At 40.7% G+C, this 23,533-nt stretch overlaps 4 protein-coding genes across 5 annotated transcripts; all 4 read right to left on the reverse strand.

The window, feature by feature from the left end:
• Nucleotides 1-4,605, reverse strand: mtdha (metadherin a). 2 transcript variants are annotated; one of them, XM_061759913.1, is made up of 10 exons: nt 4,189-4,605; nt 3,645-3,758; nt 3,461-3,572; nt 3,168-3,323; nt 2,828-3,100; nt 2,674-2,739; nt 2,444-2,553; nt 2,248-2,358; nt 1,327-1,402; nt 1-1,237 (listed from the first exon to the last, which is right to left on the reverse strand). In XM_061759913.1, exons 1-10 carry the CDS (start codon nt 4,531-4,533, stop codon nt 1,161-1,163), a joined length of 1,440 nt encoding a protein of 479 aa, XP_061615897.1. In that variant the 5' UTR covers nt 4,534-4,605; the 3' UTR covers nt 1-1,160. The 2 variants fall into 2 exon arrangements, with proteins under 2 accessions (XP_061615897.1, XP_061615898.1); XM_061759914.1 differs by lacking the exon at nt 4,189-4,605 and adding an exon at nt 3,904-4,182.
• Nucleotides 4,606-5,302: 697 nt separating this feature from the next.
• rrm2b (ribonucleotide reductase M2 b) lies at nt 5,303-12,846 on the reverse strand. Its single transcript, XM_061759916.1, has 9 exons — nt 11,913-12,846; nt 10,523-10,672; nt 10,344-10,460; nt 8,800-8,933; nt 8,249-8,343; nt 6,932-7,065; nt 6,761-6,865; nt 6,557-6,670; nt 5,303-6,133 (listed from the first exon to the last, which is right to left on the reverse strand). Exons 1-9 carry the CDS (start codon nt 11,979-11,981, stop codon nt 5,981-5,983), a joined length of 1,071 nt encoding a protein of 356 aa, XP_061615900.1. The 5' UTR covers nt 11,982-12,846; the 3' UTR covers nt 5,303-5,980.
• Nucleotides 12,847-12,989: 143 nt separating this feature from the next.
• Nucleotides 12,990-16,897, reverse strand: LOC133470943 (nuclear transport factor 2-like). The gene is made up of 5 exons (XM_061759917.1): nt 16,759-16,897; nt 14,588-14,705; nt 14,433-14,504; nt 13,614-13,712; nt 12,990-13,240 (listed from the first exon to the last, which is right to left on the reverse strand). Exons 2-5 carry the CDS (start codon nt 14,693-14,695, stop codon nt 13,115-13,117), a joined length of 405 nt encoding a protein of 134 aa, XP_061615901.1. The 5' UTR covers nt 14,696-14,705; nt 16,759-16,897; the 3' UTR covers nt 12,990-13,114.
• Nucleotides 16,898-17,314: 417 nt separating this feature from the next.
• Nucleotides 17,315-21,606, reverse strand: bloc1s4 (biogenesis of lysosomal organelles complex-1, subunit 4, cappuccino). Its single transcript, XM_061760832.1, has 5 exons — nt 21,169-21,606; nt 19,645-19,716; nt 19,469-19,570; nt 18,512-18,646; nt 17,315-18,041 (listed from the first exon to the last, which is right to left on the reverse strand). The coding sequence occupies exons 1-5, from the start codon at nt 21,499-21,501 to the stop codon at nt 17,934-17,936; spliced, it is 750 nt and encodes a 249-aa protein (XP_061616816.1). The 5' UTR covers nt 21,502-21,606; the 3' UTR covers nt 17,315-17,933.
• Between the last annotated feature and the right edge of the window lie 1,927 nt (nt 21,607-23,533).

A 23,533-nucleotide genomic window follows, 5' to 3' on the forward strand; every position in this document is an offset into this window, starting at 1 on the left:
TTATTTTACGTGTTGGAATTAAAGTTGCTTACGCTTTCCATTCACAAAAAATTAACAAAAAAAAAAAAAAGGTCCTTACAACAGGGGTGAGTGAGCATCCTTTTGAAGGTTATAAAATGCTTATGTAATAGAAGTATAAAAAAGGGTCAAACTTAGGAGCAGGATAAACATGGCAGATAAATATATTCTGTCAATATTTGATGGTGCATCATGAGATAATCCCACTAAGCACAAACTTATGTTAAAGTAAATGGTAAAAATTCACTTCGAAAGATCTCTTTACAGTGTCCCCTTGTGACTTCATTTTTCACATTACTGTGTCCCCTAGTGGCTATTACTTTCATCTATATTTTGTCATTTTAAATTTCAAATTTTTTTTCACATTCCACTGACATGGTAGCTCTTGATCAAATCTTAATTTTTAATTTACAATCACACTGGCTATTTACTGTCATTTTTTAAAGTTGTAATTTAAAATTGCATTTGTCCTTTTTTTTTTTTTTACATTACAGCACCCCACACTAGCTCTTGATTTATATTAAATTGTTGTTTTCTCATTTCAATTGAACATTTTGTTGAATTTTTCACATTACATCTAATTGTTTACATTACTCTTATTTTATGATAACTTTCATTTCATTGTTTTATTTTTTTAACATTTACAGTTCTCCCTGATGGCTCTGAAAAAAAAAAAAAAGAAAAAAATGTATTCACGTTACAGTTTCCGCTAGTGGCTTTTAAATAAAATTTGTTTGAAGTATAATATCTCTCAAATGAAATTAAATTGACCACTTAACACACCGTCCCTCACTAGAGCATTTTTTTTTTTTTTTTTTAAACAAGGACAGCAGGGAAGTCATTCAATAAAAGTGTAACTGAACAAGCGCAAAAAAATGGAACCTAAATATCAATAAATGATAAAAATTCATAAAAAGTCCGCTGTGCATCAAAAATAGTGCAAATTAGACTCAAGTCCATAGGACCCCGTCCTCGCCACATTTCATCACTTCCCATCGCCGCGTAAGTGATCATCTTCGTCTTATTATTAATAATAATTAGATAAAAAACGTATTCCACAAAGAAGCTGCTCATTATTGCATAATGACGAATTCCACAATCATTTGCATAAAAAGGTTGGCAAAGGAGTCATCAGGTGCCTTCTAGGTTTCCCTTCTGATCTTTTTCTTGTCTTTTTTTGCCGCCGCCGCCGCCGCCGCTGCGTTCTGCTCGGGTTGCTCTACCAAACACAAAATGGACGCCTCAACACACTCATTCGTTCATTATGAGTTGTTTTTAAAAAAAATAAAAATAATAATTCGGACTTACTCCGGGATGATGATATGCTCGGCTTTTTGGAGGCAGCAGCGGGAAGATCTTCAGATTTGGGTACAAAGTTTCCCGCCTAGCATTGGTCAAAAATGACACTTTCATTTAAAGAGACAGTAAAACATTAATACCCTACTGTAATTATTTAAAGTCATGTTGTGTTCATTTAAAAAGACAGACATTTTTCGCATAAAGAGACCGTAACCCATTTTTCACCCTACTATATTTATTTCAAAAGACTGACAATAACACAGTCTAGGCCATACTGTATTGTTTAAAAAATATTCCTTACGCCCTACAGTATTCATTTAAAGAGACGGTAACATAACACATTTTCACTGTATGGTATTCTTTTAAGAAGACCATAACACATTTTTCACTCTACTCTATTAATTCAAAGTGACAATAACAGTCTCCCTCCTACTATATTGATTTAAGAGATACTGTGTTGCTTTATAGAGACAATAACTGTTTTAACCAACAGTACACTTTTTGACCTTGCCAAAGCACTCAAATCTGTATGGAAACGTTACATTCACCACGTTGCTTCTCTGGTTTGACAGCTTTTCACAATTGACTTTAAAATGAAGGTTTAAGCTCAAGGGCACAGCAAGGTCAAAAATCAAAACGAAAAAAAAAAAAAAAGTCATTTCTCCAACTCTCTTCTGTCGATCGTCTCCACATTTGGTGGCCATGTAGTGAGTACAAAGCTGTAGGCTGGTAGTTTTTTTGGGTGAAGACTGACTTTCCCCTTAAGGTGATCGTTAAAATTCAGCAGGAAGAAATGTCAAAAACCCAAATGCAGCAGACCCTATCGAGTCACACGTTAAATTAAGGACCCCGAAGAGAACTTTCCAGATATGCAACTATTGTGTAGATACGAGCTTATATGACGACGTAATAACCAAAAACACATCTTGCCTGAGCCTGGCACAGGGCATCCTCTTCGCTTTTCTTTTTCTTTTTCCTCTTCTTCTTGGACTTTGCGGCACCCCCTACTGGATCCTCGTTGTCCTTCTCATCCTCCATCACCTACAACAGCACCACCGATTTTATTTCCGTGCGCGCTTGATTTAAAAAGCCTGCATGGCATCATCAAGACTTCGATGAGTCGGACCTTGTTGGCGGGGGGCCGCTCCTTCAGTTGCCTCATCGCCTCCTGGGGCTGCTCGTAGTTGCCCCAGGGCTCCGCGGGGGCATTCCAGTCGGAGCCGGGCTCCACGCCGTCTGCGGCGGACACACATTTATTCAGGTCTGCGCTCGCGGTACAGCCGAACGACCATGCGAGACTTGCTTGCTATTTTTCAAGACGGCGAGTAAAACGTACAGTATATTTGGTACACTCACTTGTACCGCCCCATTGTTCGTCAGCGTGGCTCGTCCACTGCAGCTCCATGGACTTGGACAGCGGCTCTGACGGAGACAAGATGGACAGAACAGGAGTGATTGCTGTACGGCCTTAAGACAGGAAATGTGACGAGGCGTCAATCCTCCGTCCTACCCGCCGCCGCGTTCAGTCGCTGCATGGACAAAGAGAGCGGGTTGACGTCCGATTTCATGTTAGCCACCCATGTCTGAGCGCCACCTTGTGACTTCTGGGTGCAGGACCGGGGTTCGGCTCGGGTGCGGCAGTGGGAACCCCACTTGCTCGTCTCCGCAGAACCCATCTGGGTTACCGAGATCTTGGCGGGAAAGTCGTTCCGCCCTCCGCTGTTGACGCAGTCTCCTCCCTGGCAGGATGGCCCTTTCGCGGCTGATCTTGAGTGCTGGGATTCTGAAAGTGGGGTTGCGTGCCACCTCATTGAGTACACGCACAGCAATGTTGGTATCCTCTAACATACCGTTAGCTACTCTGTTTTTCTTCTTCACGTTGCTGGTGGACTCCACGTGGCTCTTGGCGGCGTGCGTCCTTTCCGGGCCACCGCAGGTCTCGGGGCACTTCTCCTTCTGGCGCTGCTGCTTCTTCTCACGGTTACTGACTTTGGTCTCCCACGTGCCTAGAAATCAAGAAATGGGTAAGGAACTGAATTTTGGGGGGAGAAATGCAGCGAAAATGGCTCAAAGCTCGGCAGACTAACAACATTTTGGACTCCACATAACTTGAGATCACCCACACGATGTTGGTGGTTCTTACCTTCGTCAGGTTCTTTCCCGTCATGCGTGACCACAAACTGTGCCGATTTTACGCTCTTCTTGCTTTTCTGCTTGTCTTTTTTCACCTGTGCCGGCGGTTGCACGTCGGGCGCCTTTCGACAAGCACACAAACGAAGGCATAAATCAGATTTTTGAGGCCGCCAAAGCGGTGAGGGCGGACGTACATTCCGAGTTTTGATGGGCAGCGGCAGCTTGGCAAACAGCTTCGGGACTTTGACTTCCTGTTGCATTATCACAGCGGCAGCAGGCTGTCCGTTGGACTGAGTCTTCAGTTGAAACTTGACAAAAACAAAAACAAGTCGAAAATCTGCATTTCCAATGATTATAACTCAAATTTAAAAAATATTGTGGTTATAGTTGGCAGGGGCGTTGAACTGCACAGTGTCATACAGAGAGCTTTACATTTATACGATTAATACTCACTTTAATTGCTGACCTTTTCTTGTCATTGAAAGTCGAATTTTTGTCGAAGTAGTACCTCGATATTGTATGTTGATGTAATAACAGTGTATGAGGAATTCTTGAGAGTTTCGATATTGGAAATGAACTCATTTGAACGTGACGCGTCATTAACGCAACGATTAGCCTTGGCTATTGAATTATGACAAAATGGCGTCGTCGTTACTGTTGCAAATCAATCACTTTAATTCAATTTAGCTAAACGAGCTAGCCGACGCTGAGTGGTTAACAAGGACTAAAACGTCAAACCTTATCCGCCGCTTTCTTCACGTTTCTTTTCTTCATCACCTCCGGCTTAACCGTTTTGGTCACAAGGCCCTTGGTGACGGGCACACCGCCGCTTGGGGTGACCGCCGGGATGCTCCGCTTCCTCCCGCCGCAGACGGCGGCCCAGAAGGCTGCCAGCAAGAACAGAGCGCAGACGGCGGCCGTCGTCAGCGTGAGCCAGGTCGGGTACAGCTCGGGCTCCAGACCCAGGTCTAAGCCCAGATGGCTGCGGACATACGCTTGGCCGGAGGACAGCAGATCCTTCAGGCGCCCGGAAAAGAGCTCGGCTTCTTCCAGCGCAAAGCCTCGCCAGTCTCCTCGAGCCATGTTTGGGCTACGAATGAACTGGATGACCGAAGCGGCTAACAGCTAGCTGCTAACTGTTAGCAGCTGCATGCTAACGGAGGAGTGACGTCACCTTCCTTTCCCCACCCCCCCTCTTCTTCTGTGGTGGTTAATGGCGGTTGGCAAAGTAGCTTTTTGGTACATTACAGCCACCAACTGGAGGGTAGATTGATAAAAGGTGCTTGGAATAAATGGGAGAAAAAACGTGATACAGTAAATATAAATTATACCACACTATAAAATGAAGAAATCACAACTTTACGTCAATCCCTTGATCGAAGCGTAACCACGTTTGTACAATAAAAAAACATTTATTTTGAATTAAAATGACAATACCACTTCATACATTTTTAAATTGGTCAGTCATAGTTATACAAATAATGTATTAGATTAAGTTGATTCATTTTAATTTCTTCTCCTCATAAGAAGAAATTCTTAACAAAAATACATAAATACCCAAATATATAACCAAAATGTGATTCATTTAATTGAAAAGTCTCTCAGCACGTGAAAGAGAGAAAAAACCTAAATTTCTATATTTTATGTATAAAGTAATTATTAATGAGGATGCTTTTTGTATCTATATCTATCTATAGATCTAATAAAAACAATTACTAGTTCATTAATTATATGAGTTTGCATTTGTAGTTATATGGTAGAATTTCTTCACGAACATTTCATAAATTCAAAATATTTGAATAAAATAAAAATTACACCATGTGCCTGAGCAGACATCATCCAAAAAGCACAATATCATGGAACCTGATTTATTTAATGGAAATATCTCAGAGCTTGTGAAACAAACAAACATACAAATACATTTTATATTTAAATAACTGTTTATGTAGCAATACATGGGAGTGTTATATCAACAGTATGTTATACTGCAAAATAATTTATATAATTAAAAAATATTTTGGTCGTAATATAATTGTTATAGAGTCAATTAAAGTACAGACAAGGATTCCATTTTACGGAAGATTTTTAGTTTGCATCAACAATGAAAACACGACTGTTGATGCTATAAAATACACTCTTTATACGGGTACAAAACCCTAAAGCCATTTTTTAAAAGAAAGTTCTTCGGTTGGAGGTGCAAATCCCACATCCAGCTTTCCTATGTGGTGTTTGCATGTTGGACGTAGTACCCGCAGAAATCTCACACAAGCACGGGGATTGCGTGGGATTTGTGCGACACATTCCAAAAACAGGTTAGCGGAAATGGATGGATGGTCATACAAGAATGACATATTTGTTATAGTTTTGCTAAAATGGGTGGAAATGTAAGTCCCTGTAGATGAATGTACTAAATGGTATTACTGACTGTATACAGTACTATAAAATGCTGATGGTTTGGTTTTTTTGGTATTTGTGAGCCTGAATGCATGAATAAAATTTATATATATATTTTTAAAACAACACCGTAACTTCAGAAATCAGCATCCAGAGTGAACTTGCAGTCAGTCATGCTGGCCATGACTCCGAATCTCTGGTACTCTCCCACTCGCTTCTCGAAGAAATTGGTCTTCCCCTCCAGCGAAATGGACTCCATGAAGTCGAACGGATTCTCAGACATGTAAACCTCAAATAAAAAAGGTTTAAAAACCTCAATTAACATTTATGCTCATGAATGTTTACCAAATATACTTGTTGGTTATTGTTTTTAATTCTGGTCAGCAGTAGACAATGACTTTCTGCTACCCAGAAGTAGCCTGACACCTATTCAATTCAATCTTATAAACCATTAACATGATCAGTGTCTTCACATAAATGAATATCATTAATTATTAATCATATCATATAATAATAACACAATTAAAGGCAAGTTCAGAAAATGTGTTATTTCAAAAGTGTCTATCAAACTGGTCGCCCTTCACATTAATCCGTACCCAAGAAGTAGCGCTCAGTTTCCAAAAGGTTGGTGGCCCCTGCTATCGATCATCCCTGATAGTACAAACATGATGGAAAGGTCCATACAGTGACTTGATTGATCTGTCAGAATTACCTTGGCTAGTCCCAAGTCAGTGAGGAGGCGGTCAGCCACAAACTCGATGTATTGCTTCATCAGGGAAGAGTTAATTCCGATCAGATCCACCGGTAAGGCCTCGGTCAAAAACTCCTGACATGACAAAATCAGACGTTGTTATTATTGATGATTATTTATTAGTGTATGCTGGCCCATTGGGAAAAGACGCTTAAAATAGCCGACCTGCTCGATGCTAACGGCCTTGGTAATGATGTCCTTCACCCGGTCCTCTGAGGGCTTCTTCAACAGGTAACTGTACAGCAGACAGGCAAAGTTGCAGTGCAATCCCTAAAGAAGAAGAAGAAGATATTTTTGCTGTGACGTTATGGCGTCTCTTTTCAACAACCATCTTACCTCGTCGCGGCTGATGAGCTCGTTGGAGTAGGTGAGGCCGGGCATGAGGCCTCTTTTTTTCAACCAGTAGATGGCGGCGAAGGAGCCGGAGAAAAAGATGCCCTCCACCGCCACGAAGGCCACCAGTCGCTCGGCTGCGAGCGCAAAAGACACACTCATCAAAAGTAGTGGGAAGTAAGAAAGAACAAATACTTTGTTACTGTACTGTCGAGGGTTGCGGTATTCAGGGTGAATGTGATTTGTGTAATATCAGTGGCGTCGCTAGGTTTTGACATTTGGCGTGGCTTATCCCCCACCTTCAAAAATTTTGTCGAGGGGGGTTCGGTTTGCTGACAGAAAATAATTTTGGCCCAAACCGTAATTGCCAGCCATATATGTTTAGGGTGGCTGGAGATTGGTTTTTTTTTTTTTTTTGGGGGGGGGCTTGGACTACGAACCTACACCATTAACAGATATTAGCAAATATTTTTGTGGAGACCTGAGTAGTTTTTAAGGGGGCTGAAGCAATGCATTTTGAAAACAGATATCTGTATCGTGGAACCTCAGTTTATGAGTGACGTGACTTTTGTTTTAAGATGCTAGTGGTTGCTCGGCTGCTTTTTTTGTCTCGAGTTGCAAGCAAACATTTTTGGAGCACTACATCGCGGCTGCAAACTTCCAAACAAGCAGCAGATAGCAGAAAGGTTATTCAGTTTTTACAGTCAAACTAAACACAAAACAAAGAAAATTACACGTATTTAACCGAACCACCTAACCAACGCAAGTGCGCTAGCTGAATCCTAACCCACTATGCAAAACGCTATAACAGAAAATCAATATTTGAACAATACTCAAACATATATTCTTCATCCTCTGCCAAAAATGACTAATATTACTGCAGTTTACCGAGTCAGTTGTGAAACTCTCCGTGTATTATGTGTCGCTGGATTATACTGCCCCCTGGTGGCTAAGGTACACACTTAGCACAATGTTAATGGTGATGGAAGCATGAAATCATGATGCACAAACGGTTTAATTCTTTGTATTCTATTACGTTAATACTGTTTATTTTATACAATACAATACTGTAGAGTGCCATTTTTCTTATTAAATATGCATTACAAGATTTTTATTGGTGTTTTTTGTGGGTCTGGAATGCATTAATGGAATTCCCATTAATTTCATGAGTGCCAAGTTATCGAAACAGGTCTTGCATGTAGTTACCAGTAAAAAATCATTTTCACTTTTGTACTTAAGTACATTTCAGAGTCTTAATTTTTTCCCCCCACATTTACTTAAGTACAAGAGTTGAATGAGCACTTGAATGTCCTTCCTCACCAAATGTGGACTGGCTGTCGTTGATCCACTGGAGCGCCCAGTCGGCCTTGCGCCTCACGCACGGTAGCGTTTGGATGGCGTTAAAGAGATAGTCCCTGGAAATACAACAGACGGTAAACAATTGGATGTTTACCCAAAATGGTTGCCGTAGGTACCACTTCCTGCTCTGTGGTTATAATGACACTTTTCCTCTTTGCCATCACTAGTAGCCTCTGTGGTGGCGTCACAAAAAAGCCATTGAAAACGCAATTCCCGTGCTGATTAAGTCCACCAAATTGACATCCCACGTGACTCTAAGATTTGTTTTTTCTTCAGCTTTTGTGTGTGACTCCATCACAGTATAGTGGTTCACTTATTGTTTGACATGTGCATGAGTTAAGAAAGTCGCTCCAGGTGCTGCAACCACAAAACGGTAAAGTTGGAGGACGCATCCTGATATGAACAGGTGCACGGCTAAAAATGGTTCCTACTTCCGAGCTACCGTTGCTCACAGGATGTTGAGCCGTTGATGTTCTTTTACTGAGGAAAAAACTGAATCGAGAGTAGCGGACCTTTCCTTCAGGTCCCGTATGTAGGTGTTGATGAGCATGCTGTACATCTCCGAGTGCACCGTCTCCATCAGGATCTGGAAGCTGTAGAAGGATCGCACCTCGGGGACCTGAACCTCCTGACAGAACCTCTGTACCTGGGTCAACACACACAACAGTAGAACAATCAAATAATTCACGTCACTATACAGTGGTAATTTGAGATACGACTAATTTCCCCCCGAAAAATAACAATTATTGTAATGTGTATTTTAATGAGGACAAACACTTCATAATATATATAGTAAAATATACGGTAATGACAGTTGCAATGAACATAAACTGTTCATTGAGACCTATCTCCTCTGGGTTCATCAGTACAGCAATAATATTAGTAGTTGTGGGTTTAAGAATATATGCCTTTGAGTACTGTTGCATGCATGCATGCATGTGTTCTAGCAACCTTTATGTTCAGATATCTGTTGCCTCATGGGTAACAACACCGCCACATATATGCTAATTGTTAGCCTGTGCGTCTAGTTTCCCATTGTATATTAGCATTCGTCTACATAAATAATGCCATCAAATCCATTTTTCTACTGTTTTATGCATAACACAGGTCAAAATAAGTCTGAAAAATTATGAACGTTTGAGATCTATACGGTTTGTCGATTGAATGCAAAAGGCAATAAACGGCATAAGGCTTGCAAAATGACAGGATTTGAAATTGCCTTCGATGTTGTGAGGTAGTTTCGTCAATTCAGATTGAAGTACGTGCCCACCCAGTCAGCTCAGCAGAACGGCAACACGGCATTCCCAGGTTTTAAACATGTGAGTCTCAGCCGCTGCCAAGCCATGCAAATAGTCTATAAACTATAAATATGTCTTGTTTTACAACAACACTTAACTATATTTATAATGTAACTTTAGATGAACTAGTGTAGCTTGCTGTCACTGTCGTCAAAATGTGTGCGAGCATTGAACGTAACGTTCACGTGAATGGGAGTGGATGACGAGCCTACCCTCAAAATATCCCCCTCTCTTTTTATTCTCACCCACGTCCCTTTTCAGCACATATTCCCCTATTAGTGGGCCAACAATCCAACTCTAAGTGAACTGTGCTTCACAAAGATAGGAAGACCCCACATAGAAGGATCCAAACATGACGTCGCTATGAACGCTTGGCCGCCACAAGATACCAAGATATCCCAAAGGACCAAAGCTATTTTCCAAATTATAAATAAGAACAACAGCAATCAGAGAAACACTTTATTTACATATCGAATATTATTTTAAAATAATAGAACATCATAATCAGAGATGCTAATCGAAAATCGGTTCTTTTTGAGAACCCGTTACCAGTAATTAGATTCCCAGGAATCATTGTTTTCAGCTGGTGAGGCCGCTTAAAGTGCCTTGTTCTCGTATGATAAGGAATGAGCTGAATGATTCCCAACACAGCGACTCAGCTCATTCCTGACTCTCTAAATCAGGATTCCCTAACCTGACGGGATGTATTCGTGGGAGGCGTTTATCCCTCCACAGTACAACACTATACTTAACCTCACCAGGTTCTCGTTCACGATGCCGTCGCTGGCAGCAAAGAAGGCCAGGACGTGCGAGATGAAATGCTTCTCGTCGGGTTTGAGTCGGTCCCAGTGCGGCAGGTCTTTTGTGAGATCCACCTGAAAGATGCCGGTTGACGATAGTAAGTTGTGGGATAAAATGTATTAAAAAGCGCACGTACCTCTTCCACCGTCCAGAAGGACGCCTGGGCCTGCTTGTACATCTTCCAAACTTCGGGGTACTGGATGGGGAAGATGACGAAGCGTCGGGGGTTCTCTCGGAGCAGAGGCTCATCCTCCTGGCAGTCTGCATCGTTGTCTTTTATGCCATTCTATGAATAAAAAGACTATTTCATTACGTTTCTGTGTAACATTGACAATTCTAAGACATTATTGTTCACTCACAAGCTGCTACAAAGTATGTTATCTATTGTTCTATTTCAATTTGTCAGGTCTGAATTTAAAAATAAACACCTCATCCCAAATAAATGCGTCCTATTTTCCCCTTTAGGAAAATAAAAAAAATGGTACTAAGTGTCAGTCTGTCCATTGATGCTATTGTTCACACGCGGACATTGAAGACACAGAGCTTCTCAATTAAGGTGTGTCAGCCACCTAAGACAAATACACACCTTCTGCCCAGGGCCTGTTAACCTTTTTCTCAAATAAACACCTCCCTAAGGTAGAATATGTAATTGTTTCAGTTCAAAGAGGCTATTGTTCACACACAAACAGTTCCAAAGTATGGTTTTGATAATTCTATTGCAATCAATCAGCTCTCATTTAAGAAAAATAAACACCTCTCCCCAAAAAATGTTCCCTCTTCAGGAAAAACAAGTACATGAAGTGTTACTACTTCAGTTCATAAACATTACTGTCGACACATGGACATTGAAGAATTAATTGTGCATCATCCAATTCATAGGAATAAATGCCTTTCCCCAAATAAACACATCCCCTAAATTGTGTATGTTCAAACAGGCTTTTGTTAACTCAAACTGTTGCAATGTTATTGGTCGCTTCTGTTGCAGTTAGTTGGGTCTCAATTGAGGAAAATAAATACCTCTCCTCAAATAAACGCCTACTTGAGCTTGCGCCATATATACTTCAAACAGTATAACATCTACTTAATACAATAAATATAAAGTTCAATGGGGGCATCCCCACTTTTTGGTGAAATGGGGAAGTCTCAAAGGCACCTTCTATGGTCATTATGACAAATGAATGGCTTTACAACATTTTCATCCAAGTATGTTTACTTTTGAAATCACCAATGACAAATGAATGGATTTACAACATTTTCATCCAAGTATGTTTACTTTTGCAATTAACAATGATTAGATATGTACACTGCGGTCGCCCACCGGACAAAAATGCAAAAAGGATGAACGGACACAATTCAGCCGACTTGAAGAACAAATGATAACAATTGAACTGCTATTTAAGCACACTGCAGTCCATTTTTTATAAGATTTAACCGGAATTTGCAGGTGTTTGTCTTACAGTATGCCGCTTGCTACCTAGCGTTAGCATAGGACGCTAATAAAGACTTGTGAACGTTTATCGTCTTACCGTTTCTTCGCGAAGGTTGTCACTCAAACGGTCCATGTTTTCACACCTTCTCCCAGGCGTCGGTGTCATCCCAACCGCCTGGAGTCGACGGGGTAGTTTTAAGAAGGTTTTTGCTGCTGTTTATTCCGTTGGGACATTTAAAGGGACATCCGTTGACAGAGGCAAGTGGTGAGTACACTGGCGCCTCTTGGTGGCAAGTCGTCACATTGCATGTCGCGGCCGAACACATTAGGCGCGCTACAACGCGTCACTACTGAATGCAGGGAGTCCTCGGTTTACAACGGTTAGGACGTACGTACAAATTCGGGTTACGTCATCACCTACAAAAATAGAATTGCGTCGAAAACCAAGGACCCCTTCATGTACATTTAAAAACTTGTCGCTGAATGAAATGATAAAAATGATCAAAACACTATTCAGGCAATTTAGTGGTACACAATGCAAAACAATACATTATTTTACTTAGTGACCTGTCCTGTTATATTGCGGGTCAGATTGACCCGATTTCAAGTTTAAAAATCATACACAAAAGTCTATTTCATTTTCATTAAACCCTCCTGTTCAGGAAGTGCAGGTAAAATGGACCAATTTCCAGGGTAAAAAAAAAAGAAAAAAAGAAAATCTTTTTAAAATGTACAAAAACATACTTTGGCATAAATTTATTATTTTCCTCTTATTATATATTTATACCCTTTTTAAATTATTTGTATTTAAATGACTAAACATGCAACAGGTCACATTGATTTATGAACATTTATGCCAAAGGAATATATATATGGTCAGTGAATTCTGTCAATCACTGGTCCTCAACTTTTTCTACCAAGGACCAATTACATGCACAACAAACAGTGAGAAAATTATGACAAGGTGTTAAACTGCACCTTGAGAGATTGTCCTAAGTACAATCATATATACTATATACTAACATTGGTAGTTTTTCCAAAACTAAAATATCTGTAAAACTTTTCTTTGATCTTGGTGGTTGAGGACCTCCAGCGTAAATGTCCAATTTTACTCAACCACAATACAGTTAGAATTCCAACAAACAAACAAAAAAGAACACACACGAGACTGCAGTAGTCTGAAAAAAAAAATTTGTTTTTGTTAACTCTTCGTGAAAACTATAACATGACATACGAAGAGGAAGGGATGAACAAGTGGGCGGGGGAAAACACTGACGGACTTGTTTGAAGGCTTGTCCGCTATTGCGACTCCACGGGTATGTTGTGTAAACCCAGGCGGAACACGTCGTTCGTGCACACCCAGTTGCCGTTCAGCGGCTTCAGCATGAACACTTGGTGGAAGGCCAACGGTAAATCGTTGTCAGCCTGTCGGGTAATCAAACAATTACATGAGGAAAAATAAACACATTCCTCAAAGAGAAGCCAACCCCAACAATGGGTGGAAAAGAAAAAGCTAGCGTGTGTAATGATGTCACTTCATACACACTATTGTTTAAAAGTTGATATTGAAGGGTCGTTTACTTAAGACAAATAAACACCTCTCACCAAATAAACAAAAGGTAGTAAGTGTAGTTGCATCAGTTAAACTATGCTATTGTTCACTCAGCAACAGTTCTAATTTATGTCATCTGTCATTCTATTTTAATTCACATTTGGGGCTGCTATTATACTATTACAATAGTTTTTTTTTCTTTTCAAAGACTGAGCACTATTAGAGGATACACAGGGTGCTGCTTACCTTTAACTGTCCAAACACCATGACGAGGATGCTTTTGTCGAATGTGGGCTGGATATCGTGGTCTGTGATAATGTGCTTAATTTGCTGGAACGGCATGCCCTGCGTGGTTCAAAACACAATTATCTTAACATGAAGAGTTCAAACGCAAAAGCAGACATCTCCCCACAAATAATGCAGTAAAAAAACAAACAAACAAAAAAAACTTTTATTGTAATATCTTTCAAAGAGGCCGCTGTTATTTCTTCACAATGTCAGACAACTCAAAATAAAAGTTCAAAATGTTCATAATACAATAAAGTTACACTGAAATGGTCAGTATTATGCTTTGTGAATACAAATGTACATCAGGTGAGTGTACACGAAGCACAATCTATTGAACTAACCATTAACCTCAACTTAAATTTACTTAAACCTCATTCACTGCCAGGGATATTTAACTTCAAAAGCCGTCTATGGCAGCGGATGAGTTTTAAAAGTGCTACAGCAAAAAGGGCCCTTTTTTTCCCCATCCAGGGCAAAAGGGCAGGCGCTGGAGCACCACCTAGTGGCTATGTGTGCACATGCCTGGCCTGTGCAGTGCATAAAATTTCAACAATGTCACCAAAAGGGTGACTAATTTTCCTTTAGGTTCTATTGCTTGATTTGAGTTGTAGCTTACAGTGGTTCACCTGTTTTGACATTTATGTGACTGTTAAAATCTTACCTAAAGAATCTCCTGTGCATTTTCTAAATGATGTATTTGTCTTGAAAGGGTGAGTAATTACGTGTCGAGAGTAGTTTTACTTTATTTGTCTATGACAGAACGCGCGCAATACTTACAGTCAGTTTTCCGGCAATGGCTTCTCTCCCACTGAAGAGGGTTCCTTCCCATGTCAGAGTAGCACCTTCAGCCTAAGAAATGACAAAAAAATATAAATAAAGTTACACAATTAACTACTGACACACTGCAAGCAATATTAACTGAGCAAACTCACATAAAGGTTAACCAGTTCCATCCTGTTGGTGTTATCAAACTGGTTGTAGTACCACTGCACAAAGTCTTCGCCAACTTTTTGAAAATAGTCATTGTCGCACCACTGCATGATTGACACCCTGGAAATACAAAATGGAGGGGGATTTGATAAAAAAAAGTAGTTATCATCACAGTTTAGTAATGCAGCTTAATCAGAGAGGCACGTAAACAAATGCTTATCTCCACAAAATAAGACACAAAACAACTGAAAGCGAGACAATACTGTACTATACTATTTGTATAGTTGCGCTACAAACGAACCCATATAAATGCAATCTTGGGATAAAGCGATGCTGACATCCGCAGAGTCAGGTTCCAGTCAACCAAGGTGTACCACACAGCTCTGTTCTTGGACAGCTTCACTAGTCAACTGCCTGCATGAGGCAAGAACCTGGATGACATTAAACCTACTCAAATTCAACACTAATTAAACAGAGCTCATAGTTGTGGCTGCTGAGGTACCGCTCAAGGTTGGCGACATCTCCATTAAAACAACATAAGCTACCCTTATCCTGAAGCTTGCAACCTTACTTTTATTCTGGACATCAAGCTATCCAAATTTCATTCCGGTTCCAAATTTATCACCTTAAAAACATTGCCAGACTCTGCCCACCACTCACCCAGACCCTCATCCATGCCCACTTGTCTTGTATGGCAGGAAGTTCTCCAAAGACATTTGTTTTCCCACTAATGTTTTTCTAGTTTGTAGGCTTACTGCTTTTATACAGTTACCGTGGCTTATGACAATTTTAATTTGTTAACTCAAATTACTTGACTATCAAATCCATACTCCCAGTTGAAATGACAAGCCGTAAGTCACATCAACAATTGTGCACCGGTGCGTTGTGCTGTTAAAGTGGGTGGGGCCTAGTTAGTGAAAAATGGCCGGTTATTCTTTTTGACTGTGTTATGTGACGAGAGTCTCTGCTAGGATGAAGGGGAGGGTGTACAGCAGTGAGGCCAGCCACGATGTGTACAGCTCAGTCAGTGGCACTGAAGAGACAACATGAAGCAGAGCTGGCGGAAATGAAGATGTTGCGGTTCTCCTTAGGGGTGACCGGGTTGGATAGGATTAGAAATGAGATTAGATGCTTTGGAGTAGTACGAGAGAGCAGACTTTGATTGTTACAGACACACCCAGAGGAGAGATAGTGAGTATATTGGTATAAGGACAATGAGGATGGAGCTGCTCGGGGTTGATAGATGTAGTGAGGGACGACATGAAGGCAGTTGGCGTGAGAGAGGAGGTTGCAGAAGATAGGCATGGCTGGAAAAGGATGACACGCTAGCTGCTTGCGTGTGTTCTTATTTTGTATTTGTGTTTTGACTGTTTGTACTGTTAAATAAAGGGCTGAAAGTACATTGGTGACTGTGGCACTACTTTTTTTCCCCCCCACTTCACTTGAAAGCGTTATCTGGAGCTTGCCTGCAACAAGAAATTTTGCCTCATAAGACAAAGCAAAAAACAACCAACTGTTGGATCGTACCTCAAAAGACCTGTAAAGTGGGGCGGAAGTTGCAAAATTCCCAAGTTAAGGTCCCACTGTACAGTCGTCCCTCGCTATATTGCGGTTCACTTTTTCTATTGGATGAATAACTCACAAACTCCTCAATAGGATAATATTTCAATGTGGTGTGTTGGAATTAAACCAGCAAATGTTACTGGCTAATTCAGAGTACATATCTTAAGTATTATCCTGTTAATATCTGTGATGTGACATTTCCCATTTGACATGGTTGTCTGTCTAGATCGGTGACAGGTCGATTGGCTGGCGACCAGTCCAGGGTGTAAGTACCCCGCCCCTCGCCCGAAGTCAGCTGGCATATAATATTGGCTCCAGCACACCCGCGACCCTCTTGAGGATAAGCAGCAATGAAGATGCTGGATCGATGGAGTTGTTTAGCCTCACTGGGTCCCTTAAAAGGCGCGACATAGAGCTAAGGAATTATCATGAAGCAGCGCTAAAAACAAGCCCAAACTCTTAGCACCAGAAGCTAACTCATGCATACAGTTAGCTTACATTTGACGTTCCCCCATTTAGCCACAAACTAGCACCTAAAATACACCCATTTCGATTACATAAAGGAAGTCTTAATAAAGAGTATGGTTTACCAAACTAGTGTGGTACTCACAAGTTTTAAGCTACTTTATTCGATAGCCGGCCGTGCCTGCATTGACGTGACGCGAGGAGTGTCGAGACGAATGGACGACTCCCGTTCACCTTTCAACCTGTGACGTCACACACGTATCAGCCAATGGGCAATAGGTATAGAGGTTCACGCGCGCTTTAATGCCCACTGATTCGTCCCACCTCACAAACGGTCAAAGTGTTAAAAATTGATGTGATTGGCCGGATGTGTTCTTGGCTCGCCCACACTACTAGAAACTACATAGCCCACGATGCATTGCGCTTTCGTGTTCTCGGGTTTGGTGTCGACTCGTGATCAATGTAAATTAATTACAAAATTGACCATAAAAGAAGCTTCTGGTCTTGTTCACTTTCGAGGAACCGTTCGTGTATGTAGCTGCTGCCATAGCAACAGCGTAGCAAGCTAGTGGTCTTCTGCGCATGCGCAACCGTGATTCTCCGATCTGATTGGCCTACATTGACTGGGAACTCACTTTCTAGATTTTTGTTTAAGCGTCGAACATGTAAAGGCTTGATAAAGCGACACACACACACAAGGGCCCATTCAATAACATATAAAACTTTAATAATCACGGTCGAAAATGTGACCAAAACAAACCTGCAACGTCTTATTTTATTAATCTGACATTGATGTAGATCATTGTGATAAACAATGACGGTGACGTCTCACCCATCAGGTCCACTTGTCTTGCTAAAAATGGTCAGGCACAGTTTCAATATTAAGCCAAACTTAGGTTAAAGTCAATGTGCTTTTTTATGACAAATACACAGCCAGTAAGAAACAAGAAGCTAGAAATATGGTTAGTATTTTTAAATGGAAGACATTTAATACTTGGTCCATATTGCTTGCGGTGATTGACTAGACTGATTGGAAACTGACTTACAACAGCATGCAGACTTTTTATTTATTTTTTTAAACAAACAACAAACTGTACAAAAAAATCTTGGGTTGGAAGATGTGTCCGGCTTGTTACAAAGCTAACAACCAGCAGAAAAACAAGACCGTTCAGGCACTTTTTAAAAAATAAAATCACATTATTATTTGTTTGTCGCTACAGTTCAGTGTCACCTCACGGCCTCCAGTGAATTACTGGCGAGAGATAGACAGCTATTGCTTGGCTGAGGACGTTAGTGTTGTCTATACGCCTCTGCATTGCGTCACTGCTCGGTCTGCTGCGATGTAACGATGTAGTTGTCCGTGCAGAACACTTGGGGGATTTCTTGATGCTGCTGATGTGGTGCTGTTCTTCGTGGGGTGTTTGGTTTCTATGACAGTCAAAATAAATAAATATATAAATACAAATTATATATATACACGCACACTGCAGAACATGTACAAAAAAAATTATCCTAAAGGTGGTCTATAGCTATAGGTATACAGTGGACTCTGGCTATTCGCTGGGGACAGGGACTGGGCCGGACCGCAAATAGCGAAACTCCGCGGATAATTGACGCCCATTATAACTGCATTGGAAATTATTATTATTATTTTTTATTTTTTTTTTTTAAAAGTCCCCCAAATTCTTGAATAAGCAGGGTTAAACCAGAAATAAGCGTTTTCAGGGTTGGTTCCCCCGCAAAAAACTAAAATCGGTAAATTGAAAAAGACACTTCATGACCAGTAAACAAGAACCTAAAACTCCTGGGATCAGGACAACAAATTATGAATAAGGCACATCTTTAAGCTACAGGGGTTAATTTTATGGTGCTAATATTTCCAGCTGAGCAAACCTCACGTTTAAAAAGCCCGGCACGCTCATTGTGCGGAGAATCTTCTTGAAGGCGCCCGGTAGCGTGGACAGATCTCCTTCTGCCTGGCTCAACTGCATCTCCATGGCGCCGACATTGGCTCCCACCATCTTGACAAAGCCCTGCAAGCACACGTCAATACCGGAACATTGTATTGAGATTGATATACAGAAATAAAAAAACAAAAGTTAAAAGTAAGTTAAACAAGGTCTCTAATCGATTATCAAAAAAGTTGTCGATTAATTGTTTCAGATTTGAGATGTAAAAACAATAACAGTCAGATGATTTGCGTCGTGTTATTTTAAGTTTCTTAGATGTTGAGGAACTGTAAAAGAAATTAACCATTTTAAAAAACAACAACAATACACACTACCTTAACTTTGATAACAAGTGACGACGTGTACTGTGACGTTGGAATCTTAGTACTTTGCGTATTATAAAATATATATCTTATGTTGGATATCGGGCAATCATTGCTGTGGTATTTTATCAAACGTACATACATGTCATAAATGTCAGATGCTGCTGAGTACCACCATGCTAACGGCTATCTAGCCTTAAGGCTAATGTTAGGCAAAGTCAAGGTTGTTTTAGCTCAAGTACGCCACGTTAATTGAAAGTGTTTTTTTTCTGCGTGTCTTCACAAAAAAGATGTTTTAATCGTGTAGGCATTGTAGTTGTCTTTGACGGCCATTTTGTCATCCTGTCGTGTCTTTGTCACTGAATCCAAAGTTTCTTCACACTGTCAACATTTTACCCTTCAACGTAGCACGTCTAAAGAGATTGGAAAAATTATAACAGTTATACAGAAAAAAAAAAACAACCAAACAAAAACGAGTCGGTCTATTAGTTTTTGTGTTTCAAGTCCATCTTATCTTCCCGATCTCAACCTCCAACATGGCGGAACACAAATACAGATGTACACGACAACTGCCATCGCTTACCTCTAATTTGTCGACACGTCTATAAAGTTCTCTCATTTCCTCAGACTTCTGCTGAATTTGAGGTAGGTTTTCGCTCACGATTTGTGACGTGTCGCTCCGAATCTGCGGACAAAAACACAGATGACACGATACAACGGCCCATCTGTAATGTCCGACCCGAAGTGCCACTCCTTTACCATATCCAGCATGCCGACAAACTCATCCACTCTGGTCAGCATTTCCTCCAGGCTTTTCTCCAAGCACAGAATCTGGAGGAGGAATATTTAGCGTCAGACGAGTGACAAGACAAGCTTTGGATGAAATTTAATAAATTGGGCTTTAATTTTTGTCCAGGAAGACGCAAAAGCACACCCACAGGAGGGCCTTTGTCTTCACTTCCCAGGAGTCAACGAGGCCATCTCTACACGTGCTCAGCCATCACACGCTTTCACTTAACATCGAGGGTTGACACTGTGGTTTGTTCAATTAGGTTTTCATATTTTTACAGAGCGTATCATGTAAACATTCACAGGACAGGGAGGAAAAAGCAAGTGAACCATTGGATTTAATAATTGCTTGACCCTCCTTTGGCAGCAATAGCTTCCACCAAACATTTCTTGTAGTTGCAGATCAGACGTGCACAATGTTGGACCATTCCTCTTCATAAAACTGTTGCAGTTCAGCAAGATTCGTGGGATGTCTGGTTTGAATAGCTTTGTAGAGGTCATGTCACGGCATCTCAATTGGGTTTAAGTCAGGACTTTGACTGCACTACTCCAGAAGACGTATTTTTGTCCACGGAAGCCGCTGTTGTTGATTTGTTTCTGTGTTTTGGATCATTGTCCTGTTTCAACACCCATCCTCTTTTTAGCTCCGACTGTTGGACAGATGGCCTCAAGTTCTTCAGCAAAATATTGTGATAAACTTGTTAATTCATTTTTCCATTGGTAATAGCAAGCTGTGCAGACCCGAAAGGTAGTCAAGCACGTTCATGTCATTATGCTCCCTTCACAATGCTTCACAGTTGGTATAAAGTTTTTATGTTGGTGTTCTGTGCCATTTTTATTCCACACATGACGTTGTGTGTTCCACCCAAACAATTCAACTTTGGTTTCATCGGTAGACAGAATATTTTGCCAGTAATGCTGTGGAACGTCATAGCGCTCTTTAGCACACTTCAAAGGTGCAACAATGTTTTTATGAGACAGCAACGGCTTCCTACTTGGTGTTCTCCCATGAACCCATTCTTGTTTAATGGTTTACGCATGGTCGATTTGTCAACAGAGATATTGGCATGTGCCAGATACTTCTTTAAATCTTTTGCTGACACTCTAGGGTTCTTTTTTTTTAACCTCAGTGAGCATTATGTTGCTGTGCTCTTGCAGTCATTTTTAACAGCCACTCCTTGGAAGAGAAGATATAGTGCTGAACTTGTTCCACTTGTTGCTAGGCAGAAGTCGTTCTCTTCTGCCTAGCAACAAATAACCGCGAAAATGTGTCACGTGACCAGAACCAACTGCACCTAGCGAACGTCGCCGCATTTGCTTAACTTTTATTCCTGTGGTGACGTGTTATAACGACTCACGAGTTGTTTTGGTTAATACCAGAGAACAGAAAGTTAAAAAGAAGCTATTACCTTATGTACTATAGTTTAGTAGTGACTTTTCTTTTTTTTTTTTTTTTTAAAGCTCGCCAAGTGTTTGTTTCTTTCAAACGGTTACCTCTTCTCCCGCTGTAGCCCTCACGTAGGAGGAGTACGAGAGGGCGGTGTGGACCAGGTCCTCGTCGTGACGTTCCGTGTCGTGTTGGGACGCCGCTGTTGCGGCGGCAGCCCCAGCTGCCGCTTCGTGAAGGCTCGGACTGAGCGACGGGACGACGTTAGCCACCGCGCCGAAGCTGGGGCTCTGCGACACGGTGCCGCTGCTGAGGATGTCGCTGACCATCGACAGGCTGCTGGCGCTCTGCGACACAATGCCGCTGTCCCGGCTGATCTCGGCGCTCGACTCCTCCAGCGGGGACAGGAGGCCCACGCGGTCCACGCGACGGTGGTCCATGTCGCCTGACTCACTGGAGGAGAGGTGAGGTGAGTAGGTGCTGCTAAGCTACAGCCGTGTTTAGCTAGTCAGCTGACTGGGTCACGTGAGTGGGACGGCGTCTCGCGAGGGTTAAAATACCTGAAAGAGCAATCACGTGAAATCAACAAATGCAGTAGTCCTTCGTTTATAAATAGGGGAAAAGTGACCGTATATTTATTTGATTTTATATATATATATATATATATATATATATATATATATATATATATATATATAAGCTTTACAACCTTACCCACACTTTTATTAACCTTCCCCCAAGTTACAACATTTCCCAAATATGACAATGTCAAAATGCTGAGTCTGTTTGGAATGGCCACTTCAACCTGATTACAAACCCTGTCAGAATCAGAAAATTCGGTGATGGCTTCCAGATATTTTTTGTTGTGTGTGTGTGTCGGGAAAATAATAGCCTGTTTGGATCTCATTTTTGTGTGATATCGCCTATAGAAAATCTGGCAAAAAAAGCCTTCAGATTAGAGTAAAACAATATAACTTCATAATTTCTTAAAATATATCCTTGACCATTTAAAAAAAGACTTAAATAGTGCAAATGGAACATTATTCGTGAGAAGAGCAATGTGGGCATTGGAATAGTTCATGTACTTTAGTAATCAATTGCTTTTTCATGAATTTATTTGTTATGGAGGATTTTAAAGGTGTTTGATGCTCTCATTCTATGTTTATTTCCACAAATATGTCTGCCATTTGTCACGTTAATACGTATAAACACTATCCGGTTCGGGGCCGTAGAATATTTTTTGAATCGATTATTCAACCGATCAGCCCATTGATTACCACCACCCTGGCGAAAAAGGCACAACTCCTCCTCCACTTTCTACGTTGGATGAAGAGAGTCTCCCTACTCCCTTCCATCCTGACCACCTTCTGCAGAAGCACCATTGACAGTTTGCTGAGCAGCTGCGTCTCTGTGTGGTTTGGAGCTGCGAGAGTAACGAAATTTCATCTAATATGTGCAGTGACAGGTGTGTTTATAGAATGACAATAAAGCAAGTCTAAGTCTATTTTTCATGGGACAGTTGTAATAGTGTTTAGGAGGAAGCTTGAAAAAGTCCCAACAACTGTGTTTCCATCACATTTTCACAGGTTCCCACAGAAACATGCACCTGTTGGTCTTTGAAGGATTATGGGGGAATCTTGAAACTGTAAAAGACTCCAAGTCATGTACGTATTTGTATGCAACGATGTTCATGGAGGAGTTTGAAACAGTTCCAAGAACTGTTTGTGTTCCTACCTCAATTCATGGCAGTGGCAGTGTGTTCGACAGGCTATTAATACAATCTGAAAAGATTTGTAGTTCATAATTTGATATAGTTACTATGAGGATATTCTTGGTGCGGATCAAAATTGGCCCAGAACATACGTGTGCATGGAGAATGAACAGTATGTAAAAATAAATACAAAACATTATTAGCTAATTTTTACACTTGGTACTACTGTAAAAAACAAATTGGTGATCTGCATCCAATTTTCTTTTAACGCTCTCTTGTCCTGCAGGTGTAAAATTTATTAACCGCTGTCAAACTGAAGTACAAGGTATAAAAATGTCAACCAGTTAGTATTAAAAATGTAAAAACAAAACAGTTGGTGTAACATGATTTATCACATTTTATAAATTATGCAAGTGTAAAAATAAGTTAATCACTGTTAATATTTTTTTCTAAGTTGTAGCTATATTTGTCCACAATAAAACGAGTTTATTAGGTTATTTTGACTTTTTCATTTTTGTTTAAGAATTGCAGTTTGACCCAGCAGATGGCAGCCTTGATCCTTGCATAGCAAAGGCAAACACCAGTTATATAAGATAGATGTACTTTAAATTTAAATGAATTCAATGGAGATTAGTGTATGGTGTGAAGTGTTAACATAGCATACTTTTTGATCATGCTCAATAATACAGGCTTGAAGTGAGTTTTCTCTCATTTCTTAGCTTTGTTTTTCCATTGTCCCATCAAAAAATTTCTCCCAAAGC

The sequence above is a fragment of the Phyllopteryx taeniolatus genome, chromosome 21 (genome assembly GCF_024500385.1).
Source record: "Phyllopteryx taeniolatus isolate TA_2022b chromosome 21, UOR_Ptae_1.2, whole genome shotgun sequence".
NCBI classification, from domain to species: Eukaryota; Metazoa; Chordata; class Actinopteri; order Syngnathiformes; family Syngnathidae; genus Phyllopteryx; species Phyllopteryx taeniolatus.

Bases quoted from the DNA above. Each gene is read 5' to 3' on its own strand.
- rrm2b (XM_061759916.1), bottom strand. From the start codon at position 11,981: ATGACACCGACGCCTGGGAGAAGGTGTGAAAACATGGACCGTTTGAGT. The intron at 10,673-11,912 runs GTAAGACGATAA...TTTTATTCATAG, and splicing joins ACAACCTTCGCGAAGAAACG to AATGGCATAAAAGACAACGA. The intron at 6,134-6,556 runs GTAATTCTGACA...TTTTTATTTGAG, and splicing joins CTGACTTGGGACTAGCCAAG to GTTTACATGTCTGAGAATCC.
- bloc1s4 (XM_061760832.1), bottom strand. From the start codon at position 21,501: ATGGACCACCGTCGCGTGGACCGCGTGGGCCTCCTGTCCCCGCTGGAG. The intron at 19,571-19,644 runs GTAAAGGAGTGG...TTTTGTCCGCAG, and splicing joins TTGTCGGCATGCTGGATATG to ATTCGGAGCGACACGTCACA. The intron at 18,647-19,468 runs GTAAGCGATGGC...GTGTGCTTGCAG, and splicing joins GACGTGTCGACAAATTAGAG to GGCTTTGTCAAGATGGTGGG.
- LOC133470943 (XM_061759917.1), bottom strand. From the start codon at position 14,695: ATGCAGTGGTGCGACAATGACTATTTTCAAAAAGTTGGCGAAGACTTT. The intron at 14,505-14,587 runs GTGAGTTTGCTC...GTCATTTCTTAG, and splicing joins TGGAACTGGTTAACCTTTAT to GCTGAAGGTGCTACTCTGAC. The intron at 13,241-13,613 runs GTAAGCAGCACC...ATTACCCGACAG, and splicing joins TGGTGTTTGGACAGTTAAAG to GCTGACAACGATTTACCGTT.
- mtdha (XM_061759913.1), bottom strand. From the start codon at position 4,533: ATGGCTCGAGGAGACTGGCGAGGCTTTGCGCTGGAAGAAGCCGAGCTC. The intron at 3,573-3,644 runs GTACGTCCGCCC...GCTTGTCGAAAG, and splicing joins TGCCCATCAAAACTCGGAAT to GCGCCCGACGTGCAACCGCC. The intron at 2,554-2,673 runs GTGAGTGTACCA...TGTCCGCCGCAG, and splicing joins CGAACAATGGGGCGGTACAA to ACGGCGTGGAGCCCGGCTCC.